General features: G+C 40.4%; 1 protein-coding gene across 7 annotated transcripts in view; it reads left to right on the top strand.

Annotated features, from left to right (window-relative positions):
- The first annotated feature begins 5,294 nt into the window (after positions 1–5,294).
- Positions 5,295–24,357, top strand: part of frmpd4 (FERM and PDZ domain containing 4) — a 60,579-nt gene continuing 41,516 nt past the window's right edge. For 3 of the 7 annotated variants that reach the window (XM_054786833.1, XM_054786834.1, XM_054786838.1), the window contains exon 1: positions 5,295–5,420. In XM_054786833.1, coding sequence (XP_054642808.1) covers positions 5,353–5,420 — 68 coding nt within the window. In that variant the 5' untranslated portion in view covers positions 5,295–5,352. Of the gene's footprint in view, positions 5,421–13,396; positions 13,639–21,283; positions 21,856–24,357 lie in introns of those variants that run through there. The other 4 variants (XM_054786835.1, XM_054786841.1, XM_054786836.1 and 1 more) reach the window with 4 other exon arrangements.

Below are 24,357 nucleotides of genomic sequence, written 5' to 3' on the forward strand. Positions count from 1 at the left end.
TCTTCCAATCCTCAACTTTGGCAACGTTCAAATCCAAGCTGAAAACACTTCTATTCAACTGTGCATAGGACAACTGAACGTACTGTATTTTATCTGCACTCTTCATTTCTAAATCTCTTTTTTTCTTTTATGGAATGATTCATGGAACTTTATGGAATGATTTTGGAATGATTTTATGTTTTTACAGAATGATTTTATGAAGGAATTTTACCCTTCTTTCCTGTGAAGCCCTTTGAATTACCTTGTGTATGAATTGTCGTTGCCTTGCCTCGCCTCCACACAGCAACAAGCTTCCCCATCGGATTGTTAATATCAGAATCAGAATCAGCTTTATTGGCCAAGCGTGCTTACACAAACAAGGAATTTGACTTCGGTTAAATATAATGTCATTATAATATGCAAATACTGCATGTAAATATGCAATTTGCAATGAGTGTAAAGCCTGTACGGCATCTTCCTTTAATACGTCTAATCTAATTGACTGTATTTCGTTCCGGCTGCTTTCATTAACCCAGTTTATAATTTCACTGATTGTATTAGTGCCGAGGTGCATACTTTCCACTTCACTGTGTTCTTATGTGGATGTTTGTGCCACATAGAAATATGCAGCTTTCCAAATTGGACAGACACCAGCATTATTTCATTGGATTCTGATTCGTGAATTCATTGTTGGTAATAGAACATTTTTAGTTGACTATTGGTCGGGATTTTTGTTGAGACAAAATATTCAAAACAAATACGGCACTTTTTCCATAACCTGCATCACATGTTGCAATATTGGTTTTATTCTGCGCAAACAGTGTTTATTTGTAAAATGCAACATAATGTGTTCGTTCATTATCGGTATTAAAGTGCTGGACAGTATCGGTATGTCAGATATCGGTAAGAAGGCCTATGTATTAAATATACACGAGTACAGTGCATGTATGAATACAGATCACATTAGGTCATGGCGGCTGTCACTTTTACAGCGCTGCACTTCAGCTGCAGTATAGCTTTGACTTTCTCCTAATTAGGCCTCTACTTGCCTTGAGTGTTATTAGCCACTCAACATGACAGAAATGTTAGACAGACTTCCACTGGTATACACTCCCAGTCCACTTTGGGCTGCACTGCATCAACGCTCCCACCCCACCAACCCCCCCCTCGTTACAGGGCGCTTGAGATCCTTGGCATGCAGTGCCCAGGGAACTGAGTCTTCCTGTGGGAGCCCCGGGGAAAGGACCTGTGTGATAACGTGACATGTGAACTGGCACTGTAAGGCCACGATAAGACCCCATCAGATACGGGAGTCTACCAAACAGACAGGGGAAGCGGTGATAAGAGGTCGGCTTTGTGTTTGATCCACTTCTTTGGCCACGGTGGTCATGTGGAAGATTCTCTCTGCACTTCCCCCTATGTCGTTTATCTATGGGTTAAGTGCAGCTTTTACCGCCCCTTCAAAGGACAATCTTAACAAAGCTTCCATTCAATAACAATTATTATATGATTTGAAAAAATGTCATTTAAAAGTGTAAAATGATATGCAACAACAACATGGCTGTGCAATTCCAGGGGTATGTAGATTACATTTCATTTTGTTGGCAGCCTCCTTAGGTTTGTCCATGGGCTTATTTTTATGTCTGTGGGAGGTAACAGTTCCTTTTTTAAAGAAACTTGGACAACGGCCAAATGCCAAAGATGATGTGGTTTTGGAGGAGAAATAAAAACAGTTGCAGTATTTCAGCTCTCCTGTATAAACTCGACTATGTCTTATTCTTTATTAACTGCTCGAAGCGAAATTGTTTTCTTTTATGATTAATTGCAGCATCTAAAAAATAGCCAGACCACTAGATGGTGCTAATACACTGTTCAGAAGGTCTTGATAGTCCTCCTAAAATGTTTAAGTTCCAATACGTACAGTAGGAGGCAGGCTAGAAGCACATAGAGTATTTACTGTACTGTAGATCTGGCTGAAGCCCCTCGGGCTTGCATTTTCTCCAATGACCAGCAGGGAGCGACACTGACCCAGTGAGGTTGCCAGTCAAATGTTTGCACCGCCAAACTTGTGGACTACTTGCTTAAACACATTTCAAACACAGTTATAAGCGCAAAATATATGATATGAGCATGTTCTCAATAAAACCACAGCGATTACAGAAAATTAGATGTCGAACGATCGTCAGCATGTCGATCAGGTCAGCATGTCGATCAGGTCAGCATACAGTCGTCCTTCGCCACATAGCGCTTCAAATTTCGTGGCTTCACTCTCTCACATTTCTCTAAATATATTCATGAATAAATCCTTGCTGTCTCATGGTTGACTTTGACCTATTATTAGTTTAAAAAAATATGCATATTGAAGCAAATTGTACATACTTTTGGCCTGCATTAAGCATTTTCAAGCATAAAATTGGCTAAATTAAGTAAAAGCATTGAAAGACATGTCTTGATATGTAGTGTTCTACACTGGTCACTAGGTGTCAGTAACGTTACATTATGTTACAATGATGACACTGCAGGTAGTACTGTCCAGAAACCCGAGCATGTGTGAGTCTATATCATGCTTTTTTCTATTATTATTATTATTTTCTATTATTATGCCTTGTATATTGGGTACTATGAGTGTAAACGTGACTATGGGATGTTATTTCATGTATAGAGGGCTCTAATAATGTTTAAAAAAAACATATTCAGAAGGTCATAAGCAGATTTTCTAAGCTCTATGAAAATATTTGTTTATAGATAAGGCATCCTACTTCACGGAAATTCACTTATCACAGTCAGGTTTGCAGCCAGGTAACTGCGGTGAACCAGGGATTACTGTACTTCATAAAATCACAGTTAAGCAAGTATCAAAGGATTAACTGATGTGTGTTGCTCTTTTTTGGGCTTTCTGTGAGGTTTTTGGGACTTTTTTCCCAAAGGAATGTTCATTTTACAGTGGTTACCTTGTTTTTACCGAGGACAAAATTTGCTGTTTGACATGTGTCTGCTATTTTTCTACTTGTGTGAAACATTACTTGTGTTAAAACAACCCCCTGTACAGTTTCTTTATGATGGTGATAGTTTGACGCTGGAACAGATGATTCCCATTTCCATTATTGCCTGTTGTTTCGGAATTGGGGGTGCAACAAGGTGACAAGAAAGACACAAAATGTGTGTTCTAGATGCTAGTTGGATAAAAAGTGATTCACTAAATTGTAAGAAGAGGTACTCTTGTTGGGGTAAACGTTGCCTTATGGCAAGGGTATTGAAATTGCAGTAATTAGAAGGCCCATGACTTCGCTTCAAAACGTAGGAGTTATAACATACAAGGCGCAGGATGCTAAGAACACCAGAGCACTCTTGTTATATAGAGGATCTTTGATGAGTATTAACCTATTGTTTGTGTTTTCGTTTGACTTTGTGACTTTATTTAGCACGAAATGAACCATTTGGGGAGGTTGGAACTATGCTGGATATTGGCTTGCTTACCGATATTCGATATACAATAATCCCTCATTTATTGCGATGAATTGGTTCCGGACTCGACTGTGGTGAGTGAATTCTTGCGAAGGAGGATTCCTTATATATAAATCAAATATTTTCATAGTTAGAGCATAGAAAGCCTGTTTATCACCTTCTAAATACAGTTTTTGACATTATTAGAGCCCTCTAGACATGAAATAACACCCCTATAGTCACCTTTACACTCATATTTTCCAATATTGTCAACATAATACGCCATTTAAGACATACAGTAAATACGACTCGTACTGGTGTGTGCTGCCAATGTGTTGCGGTGGAACGGCCAGGAAGTGATGTGGGCGGTTCAGAGTTGAGTTTTAGCTTTCTGTGAGTCACAACAGCAGCCCGTGTTTTTATTAGGGATTTTTATTAGGGATTATTGTGCCTGTTGTGAGATAATTCAAATTTGCAATATAAGCCTGTTCTTCCGACAATCAAATCTGTCTCACTGAACATTACAGTAACATTACTGACACCTAGTGACCAGTGCAGTGTACTACATATTATTCACAGCATCTTTGAATCTTTTGAATGCCTTATATTTGTATTTTAGTTTGTTTAGCCATTTTTATGCTTGAAAATGCTTAATTTTGGCAAATATATGCATTTGTTTTAAGTAATAATATGTTTTTGCTATTCGGTATTCAATAACGAAGCAGCATAATTTATTAATTAATATATTTTAAAAATCTGTGAGAGAGTGAAGATGCAAAATTCGAACCGCGATGTGGCAAGGGATGACTGTATTAAAGAAAGACGCCTTACTCCTCCCTCGTAGCGCTTGCAGCCTTTGCAAACTGCGTATTTACAATCCATACTGAGCTAGCAAGCTTGTTGCTGTGTGGAGCATGATGTCGCTTGCAGAACTTGCATAAAAAAAACATACCGATATGAACCGCTATCTCATTTGTATGCCAAAATTGGGACCGATATTATCAGACGTCCCTAATAACATAACTTTAGATAGAGATACAACATAAGAATAATAATGATGAAAGAAGTCTGGAAGACCCGGTTCTTAGCCTTCTGAAAATGTGGCCCCAGAAGAATTTAGTTGAATAGCCCTGCCTTCTGGGATGGAGCTGACATGCAGTGTCACCTTTGGCCACTTGTGTGTGCTAGAAATCTGTGGTGTGCAGCCCACCGCATGTCAGTGCCATGAACGTCACTAACAAGGATGCAAAATGACCTCGTGAAATACCAGAAGAGAACTGAAGTGCTAGGAAATTTCACATTAGCCATTTTCAGGACACATTTTTGATCTTTACAAGAATATCTGCATAACTCAATGCTCAATAACTCAATCAGCCACACTGACACCCCCATTTCCAGCAGATGGTACGGTTTGAGATTCAGAAATATAAAAATGCTGTCCATTAGCAGAAGCAGTTGAACCCAAGGCATGCGTCCTTAGCAAACTACTTCTACATCCTACTGGCAGAGCGCCGCTTTTCTGCTTGGTGCTTATCTCATCTCATCTCATCTCATCTCATCATGAATTTGTTAACACATCATACGTCCAGTAATGGGGAATATGTGAGTAATGGAGGAAGGAAAATGCAATCTAGCTGCAGAGAAACACTTGATTAAACCACTTTTTCAGCAGCAGTGTGCTCATCAGTGCAAGACCTCGTCGTCTTGCATTTCCGCCCAGCCCCAATGCCTCAAACACGACCGGCCACGAGGTATTGATTTCTCATTTTTTCCCTCCATATCCCCTTGCTGTTGATAGAATTTACACCAGGCCATGTTTCAAGGAGGCCCCCGCCCTCCCTCCCTGTGCAGTGCTGCTGGGATCAAGCGCACAGAGAGTGGCCGCCTTGTGCTAGCTGCAGTTGTGAGCATCTGCACGAGTGCCGAGACATGGATGACGATCGTGGAGAGACAAAGGACAAGAGTGGCAGTTTGGAGGACAACCAAGAGAAGTCGAAGTAAGTCTGATATGCTCCACTTATTCATATTTCGCTAACACTTTACAAGAAGGTGCACAAAATGACAGTAGTTAATGAGGTACGAACCTACCTAACCCTAACCACTACTCATTAGTTCCTCATTAGTTCCTCAGTAACTACTCTAAATAGATGTGCCTTAGTTCCTCATAACTAGTCTACCAATTAGTTCCTCATTAGTTCTTCATTAGTTCCTCAGTAACTACTCTAAATACATGTGCCTTAGTGCCTCATAACTACTCATTAGTTCCTCATTAGTTCCTCAGTAACTACTCTAAATGTGTGTGCCTTAGTTCCTCATAACTACACATTAGTTCCTCATTAGTTCTTCATTAGTTCCTCAGTAACTACTCTAAATACATGTGCCTTAGTGCCTCATAACTACTCATTAGTTCCTCATTAGTTCCTCAGTAACTACTCTAAATGTGTGTGCCTTAGTTCCTCATAACTACACATTAGTTCCTCATTAGTTCTTCATTAGTTCCTCAGTAACTACTCTAAATTGATGTGCCTTAGTTCCTCATAACTAGTTTACTCACTAGTTCCTCATTAGTTCCTCAGTAACTACTCTAAATTGATGTGCCTTATTTCCTCATAACTAGTTTACTCATTAGTTCTTCATTAGTTCCTCAGTAACTACTCTAAATTGATGTGCCTTAGTTCCTCATAAGTACTCTACTCATTAGTTCCTCATTAGTTCTTCATTAGTTCCTCAGTAACTACTCTAAATTAATGTGTCTTAGTTCCTCATAAGTACTCTACTCATTAGTTCCTCATTAGTTCTTCATTAGTTCCTCAGTAACTACTCTAAATTAATGTGCCTTTGTTCCTCATAACTATCTACCCATTAGTTATTCATTAGTTCCTCAGTCACTAGTCTAAATGTATGCGCCTTAGTCATTAGTTCCTCACTAGTTCTTCATTAGTTCCTCATTAGTTCCTCAGTAACTATTGTATTTTTGTTTATCTTATTGTAACGTGTGATCCATATTTCTGTGTCAAAATACTGTCATCTCTTTACCTGTTTTTATTTACTAGCGAGTGGAATCAAAACTACGGCGGAACTCAGCAGGTTCTGTGGTGCTGCTGACTTCCAAGTTCAAGCGTACACACTTTAAGTGTACAAAAAGAGTTTAACCACTCTCAGACTGAAATTAAATACAACTAAAATGAAGTGAAATAAAGACGCTTGGCAGACAAATTGGGGAACAGAAAGGTGTTTGCAGAGCGGTACAGTCATCCCTCGTTTATCGCAACGACTGTGGGTGAGTGAATTTCGACGAAGTAGGATTCCTTATTTATAAATGGAATATGTTTGTGGTTAGAGCATAGAAAACCTATTTACAACCTTCTGAATACGGGTTTTGAACACTATTAGAGTCCTCTAGACGTGAAATAACACCCCTATAGTCACATTTACACTCGTATTACCCAATAAAATAGACATAATAATCGAAAATAAGATATAATATAGACTCACACATGAGACTTCCTTGTGGTTTCTTTTTACTTCCGGGACTTCTTGTGGTGGATAATGTAACATTACTGACACCTAGTGGCCAGTGTAGGTTACTACATATCAACGTGTCTTTCAATGCGCTTTCTGAATGTCTAATATTTGTAATTTAGCTCATTTAGTCAATTTTATGTTTGAAAATGCTTATTTTAGGGCAAAAGTAGGTCAACTTTGCTTAAACATGCATATGCTTTGACTAATAATAGGCTGTAGTCAACCACAAAACAGCGATGATTTATTAATTGATATATTTTTGAAAAACCGTGAAGCCATTTGAAGTGCGACGTGACGAGGGACGACCGCACCATCACCTCGTTGCGTTTCAGAGGTTTTTCTGGAATTATCTAAGTGTTTGTCTTTTGATATTTAATTGCCCAAATCCAGGGCACTCCAGTGTATTTATATTGAATAACTATGCTGACCAGAGTACAAGACGACGCATGTATTGATACTTACTGAATGGATCCAAATACGGTTTCTTCAGTTTATTGGTCCATTTTAATGCCTGGTACAACTAAAGGTACATTTGTGTGGACAAATAGGATGATGGTATCAAATATAGCTCATAACAGCTGAATTCAAGAGCTGATATCCAGCAACTTCCATGGCTTTCTTGATAATAACCAAAACTTCTTACATGAGTAGCTACAGCATTCTACTGCCAAAAACTTTAACTCGAAAGAGCTATTTTTGTTGTCGTTGTTATATTTAGTTGTATCAGGCATTATAATGAACAAGAAACTGAAGAAACGAGGGTGGTCTAATCAGTTCATCCATGACTGCATGAGACGATCCCACGTACTGATACTGACTTACCGTGTGAAGACAAATAAAAGACAATCCAGTGTATTGATATTTCATTACGTATTGACCCAAATATAAGACGACCCTGAATGTAAGACGGCCCTTCTATCAACCACCATTTAAAAAAAAACTGTTTTTAGGACAAAATCAATCTTGTTTTTTTAAAATCAGGTTTTCAAGACCAGTGAAATAACATCTGGTAGATTGCGATAAACATAAATATTTCTTAGCATCATAATTCCTTCTCTTTCACATGTTTTTTCGGAGCATGTCTCTGTGTTGTGGCGACGTCTCTCCAAGTCACTGGTGAGTGACAGGAAAAAAAGCTCGGGGAGAAGTCATTTGGCGCCATCTTCTGGTTTTCACAAACAAATCTCTAGACCCTCGATCATATTGTACAGAGCATCCAATCCTTTCCTACATGGCACAGGAAGTTTCCTTTGTACTTCTATGGTTATCGTGACACTTTTCCTCATCACTGGTACCAGTTGGTATGTCTGCATTTCCCGCCATAAATAGCACAACTGAAAAAACCCCAACAACACGTGCAAACGGAGTCATTTCATATTGATTGATTGGCGACCTATTCCTCCTTGATCGTGATCAAAACCACAGCCAGTTATCATCCGCGTCGCCAATCTAATGACTACCCTCATCCGTGACATTGCGAAATGAAGCTTGACCGGCACGCTCGGAGCCCAGCCCGAAGCCGCACATGCGGGCGTCTAATTGGAGCGCCAACGTTGGCCTCATGACCTTCACAAGCTTTCCACGGACATATTGATTTTTTTCTCCCACATTACCGCTAATGGCTGGATGCTGTGAATCCTATCCTCCCATGGTAACACGGGGGGAGGGACTTGTGCAGCATGTTGACGCGGGAGTGGCTATCTGATTTGAGGAATGTGATATCCTGTGATCTCATTGACTGAAAGTGACCGACTTCTGTGCACTTCCTGTGTATGGAATGAGCGTATTTAACAGCATATCCGGAGGGGTGTTTTCTTTTTTTTATGCCTTTCCTGTCTGGCTTGCAGAAATATCATGATTGATGAGTTTGCGAGAGCAGTCTCTTAAAATTAGTGCACTGTAAGTTTTTGTCCAGCGCTATTAATCGATTTCTGACTAATCAACGTTGATTAATGACCTATTTAGCATTCTTCTATGATAGCAAAAAAAGCAGAGGAGCGCAGTGCTGTGGCCAAACAATGTAAATTGCACAAGTGGAATGTCTGCAGACGGCTCTCTAGCCGTAAGTGCAACGCTTGCTGTGTTTGTAGGAGTTCCTGCTACGCAGGAGAGACGCTCATCATTTTATGCAAATGAGTGCATCTACTGTTTGTTGCGCATCATAAAATAATGAAATAAAACACTCTTTCTGCTGCTGAAATTTTTGCTGATGGACCGAAAATCAATTTGTAGGCCCTTCCTCTGTTTGCTCTTCCACAATTGGAATTAATTGCGCATTTTGTTTGTTTGCTTTAGCTGCTACGCATTGTTATGCTATTTACCGGGCTACAGCCGAACCGCGCCGCGACGAAGCATGGCCACGCGTGAGTCACTTCATAATTTATTGTGTCCAACCTAGAAGATCGATCATGAAGATTCTAACAAAATGTGAACTTTGGGAGTGTTTAAACAAGAGAGAAATGTGATGAATGCTCATGCCTGTCTGAGAAAAGTGTATCAAGCATATTGTTCTGATGACCAAATGAAAACTAGGTCATTTATTCGATACACTTTTTTGTTACCTGAAATGCTGCTGTCATACACCTTATTTTTGTCAAATGCACTTTTGCTGTTGAACAAAAACAGCTTTTTTAACACACGGAGTTCAATGTTTTTGGAATGCTGTGTTTGAAAGTCATGTTGAATAAAAACGGCAAATGTGGTCACTCATATCAAGCGAGCATAACGGGACAGCGCATGTTCGGCCCTTGGACTCTTGCATTTTTGAAACGGTGGTCCTCTTCATGTAGTTGAGTAGCCCTGGCGTAGATTTTAAGGAAGTGCATAGGGCATGATGCTTTTTAACTTGAATACGGGTGTAAAAAGTTAAGCACTATGTAATAAACCTTGGAATAATAACTATAAAGAATAATGCAACATAAATACAATACATTGGTGAATAACAAAGTGCTAAAATAACTGTGATGCAGGTGTAAAAGCAAGTGAAGCACTGTGAAATGAAACGTAGAATAATAATAATAAAGAACAGAATAATGTAACTTTGAAACAATACATTAGCATTGACGATGCATAAAGGAGGAGGGAGGTGCATGGGAGGTGAGCCTCTACAACAGGGGTGTCCAAAGTGTGGCCCGGGGGCCATTTGCGGTCAGCGGGTGTAATTTTATCGGCCCGCAGCGCAGTCTAAAAATGTAATTTAACGAGGAAACTTTACAAAAAACAACAACAGCAGCAGCAAAAATGGGAAAATCAATCAAAAGTATGAGGAAAAAGCATGAAGTTGAAATATTAAAGAGAATGTTTGTTTTTCTTAAGTCAAAAACAATGAATAAAGTTTATCAGGTGGGAATAAAGTGAAAATATTAGGAGAAGAAAATATACAAGAAGAAAGTTGAAATATTCAGAAAATTGTACCGAAAAAATCAAAAGCAAAAATGGAAAACAGCAGAAATTAAAGTCAAAAAGTCAGTAAAGTCAGTAAAGTCAAAATATTAAGGGAAGAAGGTTGCAATTTTACGAGACTAAACTTGTAACATGAGGAAAAATATCATTTTAGTAACAATATTGAAAGAAAGAAAATATACATCTTTTTTTTAAAGATAAAAAACTATTATGGGAATAAAGTTGTAATTACGAGAAGAACATTTACAAGAGGAACGCTGAAATGAAATAGTTGGAAAATAAAAAATAAAAAAAGCAGAAATGGAAAATATTTTACAGGAATAAAGTTAAAATATTAGGAAAAAAACTCATAATTGAATGAAGAACAAAAGTGGCAATTTTTCCTAGAATGAACTCGTATTATTATGGGAAAGAGGCCATTTTTAGCTGCATTTCATCTGTATTACAAAGCTTTTCTTAGCATATCTCTACGTGTTGCTCTACAAAATATAAACGTGGCCCACGCATCATTTCATTTTTCACGATGTGGCCCTCACTGGAAAAAGTTTGGACCCCCCTGCTCCATAATAATCACTTTGCAGTATGCATTCTGCTCTCCTCCTGTTTGGATTGATGAGCCATGTTGTGCTGAGCAGCCAGGACACTGTACTGCAATAAAGCAATAAGATCCATTCCATGTTTTATGGTTATCATCACGTGTTTCCAATTTGTACCCTTTTGGCTTCCACTGATCACTCAGCATTGCATTTTGAGGTTCCACTGCATGTCATAAAGCAATTAGAGCGGTGCTCTGCTGCTCTCATTTGAGCTGTCAGAGGAACGTGCAGAGAGGTTCCCAGCACGACATGGTCTTAAAGAAAAACAAAACAAGCCACCCACGCACGCACAGCAAACAGCCCGTTAAATCAGATAAGTCTCACAACACACTGCGGCCTATTAACCTCATCGTAAATAGTCACTGTTATGACCCCGAGACAACATGCTAAATGTGGTTCTTAGTCATGTAATATTGGCACAAGGGCTAATACACGGCCCCTGTTCTTACTCAAAAGGCTGTGACCTGTGTGTCACACAAAAGCAGGCCACTGATGCAGTGTGTTGTGGCCCAGGGGCGAGTGCTGCACAGCCACCCTGATTGGATGGATTCATGTGCGGTATTTTTGCCCAACAGAAAAAGGTCTGCTTTTGTCTGCTTTATGACCGCTATGCACCATACGGAGTATGTGGGTGGAAAAAAAAACTACTGTATATATATACTGCACAGTAATCCCTCGTTCATTGGGGTTCATTGGTTTCAGACCTGACCGAAGTCGGATTCCTCATTTATAAATGGAATATTTTTGCAGAAAATCTGTTAACAACATTTCAAATACAGTTTTTAACATTATTAGAGCCCTCTAGACATGAAATAACACCCCTATAGTCAGCTTTACGCCCGTATTACCCAATATAGTAGACATAATCAGAGAAACTAAGCCATTTAAGACATAAATAAGACTCATGCGTGTTTCAATAAATGTTTTCCGGAGGTGTGGAGGACAGGAAGTGAGTGGATTATGGCTATTAGGATTATTATGATTAGGATTATGATATTGTTATTATTGTGCTTGTTGTGAGATCAATCAAAGCTGCAAATCTGATGCTTGCGTGCCTCATCAAACATGACAGTAGCATATATGACACCACTGACACCTACAACTAGTGACCAGTGTAGAATGATTTATATATATGATATATATGATGATTTATATATATATACACAATATATACAATATATATAACAATTTGAATGCGTCTTCTTAATGCCTTATATTTGTATTTTAGTTCATTTTGCCATTTCTGTGCTTGAAAATGCTTAATTTACGCAAAAAAACCATAACATTTGCTTAAGTATGCAGATTTTTTTTTTTTTTTTACTAATAATAGATTACTAATAATGATATATTAATGAATGTATTTTTTTAAAACGGTGATAAAGTGAAGCCACAAAATTTGAACCGCAATGTCACGAGAGCTGACTGTAATTCTAAAAAAAAAATGTTTTTGTAACAAAATTAGTTTTTGGCAAATCACAATTTTCTCTTGTAATAAAAAAAAAAAACAATCTTAAAATATTACAACTATGTAGTAAAATTATTACTTAAAAAAATATTCTTTGAAAAGTACTTCACTCTTTTAGTATTATAATTTCTTATCTTCAGTGAGGCCCTAATCTTATGATTATTTATTATTTCATTAAATTTATGGAAGACGTTTATGGATGCTTGTCTCCGTGGTCTTGTTGCATGGGAACTCGGAGTGCTGAAAGGCTGCCGCGTGTGCAAGCATGGAGTGTGTTACGCAAGCCGCTCCATTTGCTTGCAGAGGCAAAGACACGTGCCTTCGCTCATAACTAATGGAAGACTCTGTATGCCATTCATGCATGGGTGACTCTGCGTGGCATAATACTGCGTGAAGCATCATGATGTTAAAACACCGTGGCATAACAGGAGAATGTCTTTAAAATCCCCCCCAAAAAAACAAAAACGTGGACTGAGAAAAACTGATGACAAAATGTTCACATATTCGCCCCTGCTACATTTAGGTTAAGATCTCGTCCCATGGTTTATATAGGATTTAGGTTTGGCTCGTTTAAGGTTGACAGTTGGCAGGCAAATAATGATAGAGTTGGATTATGTGTGCAGCTTAATTTTAAGCTCTCCTGCCTGAAACACATGCCATCTTTAAAAGCTTCATACCGGGATCAGATTATTATGTCAGCTATTAGGAATTGGCGTGCAGGAATAAATACCAGTAAATACCAGTCACAGTTATTCCTTCACTCAAATGTGTTGGGCCTAGTGGAGTGAGGGTGAATTTTGCCCAAACGAGACGCTCATGAAGGCGGTCTCGGCCTGCAGAGAGCCTCACAGGAGTCCAGCTGTTCGGCATTGATCCCTCTGTTTTCTGATGCACTGGCCTGGAATGTGATGTTATTTCATTACTGAGGCAGAAGCGACAAGCTCGGTCTCCTCCCCGGGGGCGTTGGCCAGTCACTTGGACAGGGCCACTGTACGTAATCATAACTGAGCGGGCTCAGTCAGACAAGCTGACTTGTCCATGGAAAGTCCAAATAAACGCAAGGGGGTGGCAAACTTTGCAGAGTCAGGAGCGAGCTGAGTGCATTTCATTGTACAAGGGGCTCTAAATGCTTTGACGGGAAACGCGGGAACGAAGCGCTGCCTCCGAGAACCTGTCACCAACAATGAACCCGGACGACAACGAACTCGGCATCTTCACTGTCATTCAGTGAGTAGCTCTCTGCGGGCTTGTTGTTGTGCTGTGATATAACTCAGTCAGAGCTGATCACTCTCGTCCATGAGATGCTTGTTATCATTGCACACTGGTGGGAATTCTACTAACTTTACGGGAGCAGATTTTGTCGCAGTCTTCTTCATTGTTACGGAGCTGAATTTGTGATCCTTGTGACGCTTTCCCTGAGACAAAATGAAACAATCTTAAGAAAGTTTTCCTTGAAAACAAACATTGTAGGGATTCTCCGGGTGGGATCAAATACTGATATTGATCAGCATCAGATATCAAAACTGTCACTGTCTGTTGTCCAATGTAAACGTCGTGTGGTGGAGCTCGGATTAGAATATGTCATATATTCAAGCTTTACCAGTCAGTTCATCCAAATTAATCACATTTAGATTTAGCTGGACACAAATCATCTTTTTCAGTTGATTTTGATTGATTTTTTGTTAATATGTGGCACTCAGTAGAAAAAGTCTGGACACATTACAGGTCACATTAAATGTCAGAAATAAACAGCATCAGACGAAATGAGATATTGCACTTTTGTCTGTGTTCATTCAACCAAAATGAGTCCGACACTGGCTCTCTGCAAATCACATGTTTTCACACAAAAATGACAACACCACCACTGGCGAGCATTTGCTGCCAACAGCGGCTTCAGAGAAGATATTGTACAAAAAAGAAATAAATATTCTTCACAATTACGCGTTGAACTGAATGTTATTGGGGAGTGGCGTAAATGGCCGTCACTCACTCACGGTTCGTGCATTGGCACATGCCCGTAGTGTGCACGCACATACACATACACGCAGTCCCAAAGAAGGTCTCGAGTGGCAGATGACTGCAAATAACGGTGCATGCCATTGACATGATTTGCTGTGCATGGTGTGTTGCATAAATACATCACATACTTGATTGTTTTTTTTTTTTAGTTTGTGACCCTCACTAAAAAAAAAAAAAAGTCTGGAAACATTCAAAGTCACAATTACGAGTGAACCTGAATGTGGTCAGGGAGGGGCGCTGTCTCGCTGTCTCACTCACGGCTCGTGCGCAGGCCCACAGTCTGTCATGTGCGTGCACATACCCATACGCGCCAAATTAATGTGAAATACTGTGCATGTCGTTAAAATTCTTTGCTTCAATTATGAGAGTGCGCATGGTGTGTTGCGTAAAGACATCAAATACTTGAAAACAAGCCAATCAAATACGGCAGATGAAAATAGCGTATCTGCGTTGTCACAGCAAGTCAGTCTGCATGAATACATTCTTGTATGTGTCCTTGATCCTTTCGCTGCGCTATTTTTCTATGGGGGTGTGGCGTATGAACATTAAATTGTGGTAAACAATTTAATCATGACCCTGTTCAGTTGCTTCACAGCGATACTAGATTGTATTTCACATTTTAATGCACATTTTCGAGTTTCAATGATATTTTAACATTGCTTTTAGTGTAGATTTGTTTGTTGTTGGAAACTGCAACCTGGATCATGTTCATACTCGGCTCCGCTCAACAAGAGAGACAGGTTCAGCAGTCACCTTTGTCTGTATTTTTTGGTTGTTTCTTGAACTTTTCCCTTTTATGATGGATTATCTTAGTAACACATTTTTCCGAAATCCCTGTTTTAATGTTTTCCACATGCGAGGACAGCGCATAAATGCGGCATTTTCGCTCTGACTGCACTAGGCATCTAGCTACGAAGCAGTCCACCGTCTCAATAAGCCTCTTCAGTCTTCCTTCAAGTGGAGTAGAGGTTTTCCAACCAAAATTGTTAAGTTTTCAAAAAAAAAACAATCGATTTTGTAATGAGAAGTCTGTTGGCTTACACGTGTTCTTGTCCAATGAACTCGGTCCAAAAGTTGCTGTACGAAAGACAAAACAAAAAAATATTAAATGCAAAAATCCATATTGTACTTTTCTTTGGAAAGCGGTTCTGCACAAAACATTCCATTCACGTACACACTCCACAGCATACGGTATGTTCTACAGGCAGTGCACAATCCACAGGGCACAGGCCACGTCAGACGTACTCCATACACAATACACCGTCAGAAAACCGTGAGACTCCACACCACTGTGCTCAACAAGCCGATTTATCTCATTCAGCACCAGCGGGGCAGCAAAACCCAAACATCTTAAAGTGACAGGCACCTATTTTGAAGTCAGTGCATTACTTTTGAGGTAAAAGACAGTATACAGTATACCCTGGTAGTATATTACTCACAATATGCAAACTATGTCACGTGGAAGTCAGCAATAGAGAGGAAAAGCCAGCGCCAGTGTGTGTTTTTTTTTTTTTTTTACTTTATTGAAATACACAAACAGCAGCGCCAGTGACGTGTCAGCTGGGGTAGCAACAACTGCAATGAGGATATTTTTATGCTCTGTTGAATGAATTTGACTGCCAAGGTGGAGGATTATATAGTCGAGGTCAAAAACCTTTCCAAACCGGACTTTTAGACAAAACAGAAGGTGATCAGACTTTTATAAAAATGTATTTCAGAACGTTTCCTGGAGAAGAACAGTGTGTTTCTCGAAATATCACGGTTCGATTATCACTCCCTCGCTATATCATGTTTTTTCAGAAAATTAGATCTCTGTTCGTGGTAGACTACGGTCTATTATTACTCAAAACACACTGAAATGCAAGTGATACGTAGTATTCTGGTCACTAGGTGGCAGTAATGACACAAAACATTGTATCAACATTAGTCGGTGCCTCACTAGCCATGAACCTCACCGTACATGTCGTAGTCCAAGCCTGTGTTGCTTTTCCAATGATGCTTTTAAGTAAACATTTATACCTCTGTTGTTTAGTGTGCTTAGCAATTCATGCAGAATGGCTGCACTCTGCTTATTTTCAGCTTTTAGAGGCGAGCAGCCATCCGAAGGCATGCCTTGCAAAATTTAAGCACTGTTGGGTTTTAAGTGGCCAAGTGTACCCAAATGACTGAATTCAGCTGATTTAAAAGTGACTCTGAGGGGAAGTGTACGGGATCAGCAGGGCAGCAGGGTCGGATGCTGTAACTCTTCGGCCATATTCTCCTTAGATCACGCTGCCGTCTGACCTTAATATCCACTGCCACTCATGTTGGCTTGTGGCCCGCAAGCCCGAATGGGCAAACACAACTGTCCAGAATACGCTGAGTCTCTCAAAAGCTACCGCCAAAGGACACTGTTGCTATATTTAAAGCAAATCAGTCTGCATCACTTCATTCGCTGGCTTCTTTCCGTATGCCTTTTAACAATCCTCCTTTCTGCTCTTCCAAAGACATAGCATATTGCCTTTTTTTGTCCCTCAACAATAGTCTGGAACATCAGATAAAAAAAACAGTGGGCTTCGTCCTTTTCATCAACCTTGCCATTGTGATTATGGCGGAAAAAAACAAATGTGCGCCTGACCCTGAGTCAGAGAGACAACATTCTTTATTGCAAAGGCACGTTGAGTCACCAAGAAGGAGCTTACAAGTTGTGGCATTTTAAAAGAGGATTCTTGACTGTAGCCGCAGCTTGAAAATTGCCAGTTTTATCGTTACAGCATCTCACAAAAGTAAGTCCACCCCTCATGTTTCAGCAACCATTTCATGACAGTGTATTTTCTCAAGGGAAAACACTACACACATGAAATTTGGATATACTTTATAGCTATCAGTAGGGGTGTCACAAGACATCACGACAGTAAAACGTGACAAGATTTCTCGTTAAAAAAAAGCGTCTTGTGGGCACTAGGCCTGGGATGATAATAAATTATTTCATCACACAATAAATGAAAATGACCTTGATAGAGGGAAAACAAGTGATAGAAAGAGAGTTCACTCTGTGCATTGCTTTCAGCACATTTGTTCCATACAACAACCGCATGAACAGAGTGAGCCCTTTTGAAGAGTGCAGAAGAGTCTAAGGTAGTAGAAATTAATTTAGTAAATTGCAATATGATGTACTTTTCTTACAGTACAAGTAATGTTAAAATCTCACCTCATCTCGTTCTCGTAGACCCAATCTCGTGTATCGTCTCGTTCCCTGAACAGTCTCGTGTCACCCCTAGTAATCAATGTACAGCTTGCATAGCAGTGTAAATGTACTATCCACTGAAAATGATTCAACACGCAGGCATTCTTGTCTAAATAGCTCACAACACAAGTAGCAAGAGGATTCTGTCCTGCCTACAGCCAAGCATGGTGGTGGTAGTGTGGTGGGCTGGGGCTGCATGAGTGCTACCAGAACTGGAGAGCTGCATTTCATCGTGGAAAGTATGAATCCACACATGTACTGTGACATTCTGAAGCAAAACATAATCCCCTTCCTTCAGAAACAGGGCCACATGGCAGCTTTCCATCATGTTAACTTAATTACTACTGGACATATTTATTGACATCTACGATGGAACCTTGGTTAGCGTCATTAACTCGTTCCTGAAGGTCCAACTCTAACTGAAACATGCTCTAACCGAACCAATTTTTCCCATAAAACATACTGTAAATCCAATTAATCCGTTCCAGACAGCCAAAAATGTTAACACAAAACAGCTTTCTATGGTTTTACAATTTGAGTTTTACATGCAGAAAACAATTGAAAATGCATTTTAATACATATAAATGATGAATGAAAGGGATAAATGAACATTTAAGGCTACTTTTACCTTCATTGAAGACGTGATTCTTGACGTGGCTCTTCCCAAAGACACGATGTGGCTGCGAGATCAACATGCCTTTTCAACACCACCTTCCTGTTTTGCCAAGAGTTATTTCTTCAATTCAATAGTAGTTCTCACCTCGATAACCCAAAATGAAGCCAAAGAAAGTTGCAAGTGCCAGCATTTTGATAAAGACGGTGAGAAACACTATGGAACACTAAATTCGAGAAACCCATGACAAAACAGAAAGGTGGTGTTTAAGAGGAAGGTGTTGATCTCGCTGTCACATCGTGTCTTTGGGAACACTCACGTCTTTAGTGAAGGTAAAAGGATCCTTAAATGTTCACTTTGTTCCTTTTCATTCGTCATTTATATTTTATGCATGTAAAACTGTAATTGTAAAACTATAAAAACGTGTTTTGTGTTTATATTTTTGAGAGTTAACCACTGATGACATCATCGATGTGCGGCATGACTTCCGGTGCCGGTTGCCATTTTGTTCGCAAGCTAAGGATGCTAACAAGGACATTTGTGATAAAAAATACATGAAGAACACAGGTGGACTTACGCAGCATATTAATAACACGACAAGACGTGCGCCGTATTGTACTAACCGGAAAATGTATGCAAACCGAGGCAAAATTTTGGTGTCAATTTTTTACGTTAACCAAAAAAGACGCTAACCGGGGCGTACCCTAACCAAGGTTCCACTGTACATGTTACTCTGTCAATCACCCGGTATGCACTCGCAGTAATTACTTAGATGAGTAATGGTGGCATATGAATGTATTGAAGGTATGGTTGAGATGAGACTTATTTAACACTGTGATGTAAACTTTATAGCCATGCTCCGCGTACAAGCTATTGCAAAAATACAAATATTTCACAATTTGTCATCACCCATCTGTCTAGTACACGTTCATTAAATTTGGCATCAATCTGAGAAATCGTCGAGGACGAGTTTGTTTTTGAACAAGGCCTACTAGAAAAGGCCAAAATGACCTAAAAAGGGCTAATTTAAACCGCAATGTCTGACATCCTGCGCGTTTCGGGCCACAGGCACTTGAGACTTTTACGTGCTTCGTGTCACGATAACACATTCTGTGTCAACTGGACTCGGCTATACCAACCTTTGACTCGGGTTTGCGGAAGGAAAGAGAGGTCATATCACAACAAATATATCACACCCCTTGCATAAAAATGCTTTAAAATAACAAAAGTATTTTTTATATGGTATAATGGTCCGCTAGCATGAGCATTTAGCATCAATTTAGTGCATTTACTTAACTACGTACTACTTACTTAATCAGAAATAATCCTGAAACGCATTCCTCTACCTGACATGTAAAAGAGGCACGGTTAAATTGTTGGTTTTGGCTCTGTTCGTGCTGCAGCCAACTTGATCACTCCCGAAAGACCTGCTACATAGTGGAGTTACATTGTAATAGCAGCACAGTGGCTGATTAAACAAACAAAATCATGTCGTTATTTTAGCTTAGGAAGGTTTTCTTTGACATAAGACAATTTATTAGCAATATTAACTGGCTGCCCAAGTGGCACAGATGCTCTGGCCAGATGATGTTTGATGTTAGTGTTTTCTGACAGAGTGCTTCCTTTTCATCACACGGCAAAGATGTTGCTTTTATCACAAAAAAAATTGCCTCAGCCGCATGAAGAAGAATTATCAGCCCTACTTGGATCACAGACGGAGCTAATTGGCTCTTGGTGGGTTTTGACAGAGGTGTCCTCATCCTTTGGCTTTGATTTATGAGGGCTGATGTTTTCCTCTTTCGAATAACAGACACAGTGATTCTTCATCAGGCGTGGAGATAAAGTGTTCATTTGGAGGCTATGTCTGACAAAACTAATTTTTTGCCTTAAGTCTACGTTTAAACTGGATGGGTTTGTTCCGTATTGTGTTAAATATTCAGCAGTGACTCTACTTCACAGCTGGGATTGTTTTCGACTTTGGAATTAGTTGATTAATTACACCAAAACTACTGCACTTTGTGGATGAAACTTTGTGGATAGGTGGCATCGCAAGCACCCATTGCAATTTACTGCAAATGCAGAGAAACCTTGGTTAGCGTATGCCCTGGTTAGCATGTTTTTCAGTTAACATTGAAAATGTACACCTTGTGTGATTAAGGCACAGCATGAGAACTACTGTGTTTTTGATGTGTTTCTTTTTAACACAAAACAAGTCAGCAGCGAAATCATCACAGACACCACCTTTGCGTTTTTGCTATTTCTTGAATTCTCCCCTAAAATGCTGGCACTTGCAGCTTTCTTTGGCTCCATTTTGGGTTCTTTTCCCGCTTATGATCAAATGAAAAGTGGAGACTTGACATGAGAAACACTACTGAATTAGGAAATAAAACACAAAGGTGGTGTCTGTGTTGATCTCGCTGCGGCATACTGTCCTTAGCAACAATCACATCTTCAATGGAGATAAAAGTAACCTGAAATGTCAATTTAAATTCATCATTTCCGTGTATTTATATGCATTTTGAATTGTTTTCTGCATGTAAAACTTTTATTTGTCTTCACACGGTAAGTCAGTATCAGTACATGGGATCGTCTCATACAGTCATCTTTATCTTTAACCTGGTCATGGTCTTGGCAAAAACACCCGTGGCACGGTTCACTCCATCAGTCCTCAATTGTGTCATCTCTTTGGGAAGGTGTTTGTTTAGAATTACCTGCTGAAGTATTTGGAGGCCTCTCGTCGTGATTGGCATCATGGAGAGGAAGCTTTTAACAGTTTGGAAAGGTCAGAATCATAAATGCAACATTCGCTTCTCAGTGTGCAGCTGTGAGCTCAGTTGGGGATCGGGAGTGGGAGTGGTGGGGGTACATTAGGTCCTTCTCGCTCTCCAGCTGCTCTCTGTTGCTTTTCCCTCCAACAATATATTGCACAGCATGCTGCGCAACGTCCCCCCTCCCTGCACTTCATAGCTGCACAACCTTTTCCTGCTCTCTGGCAACAACAGCATGGCTGATTGATGACACCAGCCTTGGGGACTTCTAGGTATCGCCAACCGCATCCTTTAGGTGCGATTCTTGTGGCTCCTTCACACACACCCTTTCGTATTCCCACATCCCGCCCTTATTCCCTCCCTCCTATCCTCCCGCTCTCTCTCTTACCCTGCTTCTCTCCAAAGCCGTTGTTCCTGTACGGCTCCCGCACATAATTCCACCGCGATGGAAATTAAATGAAGGTGGCTTAACGCAGCTAACACCGGCATGCTTTGAAGGATGTAACCGGGCTGGGGGGGGGAGGCTCTTACGCTGCCAGATCCTTTTCCATGGGCTGTAGTGGATTTGCGAGGCGAGGACACAGCAATCACTCAGCCATGCAGAAGCCCAGACAACAGGAATAATCTCTCCACCAGACTTGTGGGAGCTCCACTTTTTATTTATTTATTTATTTATTTATTCCTGAATTATTTATTTCCCGCTGTCAAAGACGGTGTCGGACAATGGAGCGGGAGTGAGACAGTGGCACGATTTGTTGACTGCGACCTGCAGCACGCATGGATGTGTTCAGCTTTGTGAAGATGCCAAAGCTGACAGGGTGAGTCTGCCTGACGCTACAACGGAACACCGGCGATGTTGGATCACAGAATTACAACAAAATGGTTGCAAGTTATGGTGTGATGCTGGAGGAGAGGGAAAAGTGATGTGAAATGATGTGATGATGGGCTAAACTAGTAGGCTAGATGTACTGTAAGTGGGGGCGGATGCGGGACCTGATGCAGCTCAGGTACCTCAAATGTCCGCATGCAAGTTTTACGAAAAGACATTCTTGGTGACATTATTGCTCAGCAAATCGCAAATAGTCTAGAGAAAATATGACGCAATTGACAAATGTTTATCATTATTTGCAGTATTATGAGCATTTATGGGTTAAATGTTTTGGGACTTTGCCGGGCCGGATCAGATGCTCTTGAGGGTTGTGTGTGGCACACAGGCTGTAGGTTTCCCACCCCGGGTTTAGTGTGTCGTTAGTGGCAATGGGAAGTATATGAACATTTCAAAATGCAGAGGAATTCACCCAATGAAAGTATGTCTGGGGGTTTGCTAGATGCACTTGATCTGGCCCAGTGGACATTAATCCTCCTACGGGATTTATCTCCAGTAGAAAGACCACTGATTTAATTTTATTACAATTACATAGGCTTACTCTGTAAGATGTGACTAGAATAACCCTGCAATCTGTTGGTGACACAAGATCGAATGCAAACATGGCATATACAGTCACCCCTCGTTTATTGGAGTTCATTGGTTCCAGAGTTATTTATTTCCGCAAAGGGTTCCTTATTTATAAATGAGGTATTTTCTGAGTTAGAGCACAGAAAACAAGCTTCTAAATATGTTTTTTAACATTATTAGAGCACTCTAGACATGAAACAACACCTTTACACTCATGTTACCCAATATAGTAGACATAATAAGAGTAAATAAGTCAACCTGTGCTCGTGTGTGTTGCTATAAATGTGCTCTGGGGGAAGGGGCTGAGTGGCACGCAGACAGGAAGTGACGTCGGGGGATCAGAGTTGAATTTTAGCTTGTCGTGGGTTACAGCTGCAATAGTAGCCCGTTTTTATTAGTGAATTTGTTAGGGATTACTGTGCCTGTTGTGAGATCATTCAAACCTGCAATAAAAGGCTGTTGTTCCGCCAATCAAGTCTGGTGCTCGCGTGTCTCACCGAAAATGACCATAATATTACTGACACATCGTGACCAGTGTAGAATACCGCATATCATCCCAGCGTCTTTGAATGCATCTTCTGAATCCTGATATTTGTATGTTAGTTAACTGAACCATTTCTATGCTTAAAAATGTTTAATTTAGGCCAAAATGATGTAAAATGTGCGTAAATATGCACATTTTACAAAACTAATAATAGGCCGTATTTAACCACAAAATAGCATGATTTATTAATTCATATCTTTTGTAAATACTGTGATAAAGCGAAGTGGCGAAATTTGAAGCGCTAAGTGGGGACGGACGACAGTATGGGCACACAAAAGTAACCAATCAGTTCATCCAGGCGTAGCCAAACTTTTTCCACTGAAAAATTGCTAACTTTTGTACATTGAAACCATCCAGTGTCAAGTCAAAATATGCTAAGCCATCTGAAGAAAACGTTTGTGTTATCGGTGACAAAGCAAATAGTTATTAGCGTAACCTTTACTGTTATTTATGATGAATGAATGACATGACGTAGGAGTGTGAGTGTGATGTTAAAGAATTGAGAGTCCCGACCGCAAGCCCATTTTGAGCCAGGCCCTCTTTCAGGTCATACATCGGTGACTTTACACCTCAAAAATGCACAAAATCGTCGTCTCTAGGTGTCACGGCCAGTTGTCTCAATACTTTTGTCCACACGGTGCACCTTGCTTGAGGATGCCGATCAAAGATGGCGCCCTCCGTGGCAGACGTCTCTGTGACACTCTCCCGTGTTTTTCTATTTTTCGCTATTTTATTGTTCATTTTGGACATTCAACACACTCACGCAGTACATTACAACAGAGAGACACTTTTGAACATCGGCAGGGTCCACCACGAACTTTCATTTAGCCTCTCAGACTTTGCCTTTCTTCTGCGCCGAGAGAACGCAGCAGCCTGCGGGCCTGGTGAGCTGAATACCCGGCGAGCAAAGCATCCGAGGCGTAAACGAGGCAAGCGAGCCGGCCTGCATGCTAGGCTAAAAGCTAGAGCGACGAGGCCACCGCTACCAAGCCTGCTGCTAGCCAACGTCCGCTCTCTTGAAAACAAGATGGACGAACTACGAGCAAGGATTACAGCTCAACGTGAGATCAGGGAATGCTGTGTCCTCACCTTCACAGAAACCTGGCTGACGGAGGATATACCGGACTCGGCGATCCAGTTGGAATCATTTGCTGCTTACCGGGGAGATCGGACTTTAGCGTCTGGTAAACACAGAGGTGGCGGTGTCTGTGTTTACGTAAACAAACGGTGGTGCACAGACGTACAGACGATGGAAAAGCACTGCTCGCAGGACATTGAGCTGCTGATAGTGAAATGCAGACCTTTTTATTTGCCTCGTGA

Source organism: Dunckerocampus dactyliophorus, chromosome 9, assembly GCF_027744805.1.
Source record: "Dunckerocampus dactyliophorus isolate RoL2022-P2 chromosome 9, RoL_Ddac_1.1, whole genome shotgun sequence".
NCBI classification, from domain to species: Eukaryota; Metazoa; Chordata; class Actinopteri; order Syngnathiformes; family Syngnathidae; genus Dunckerocampus; species Dunckerocampus dactyliophorus.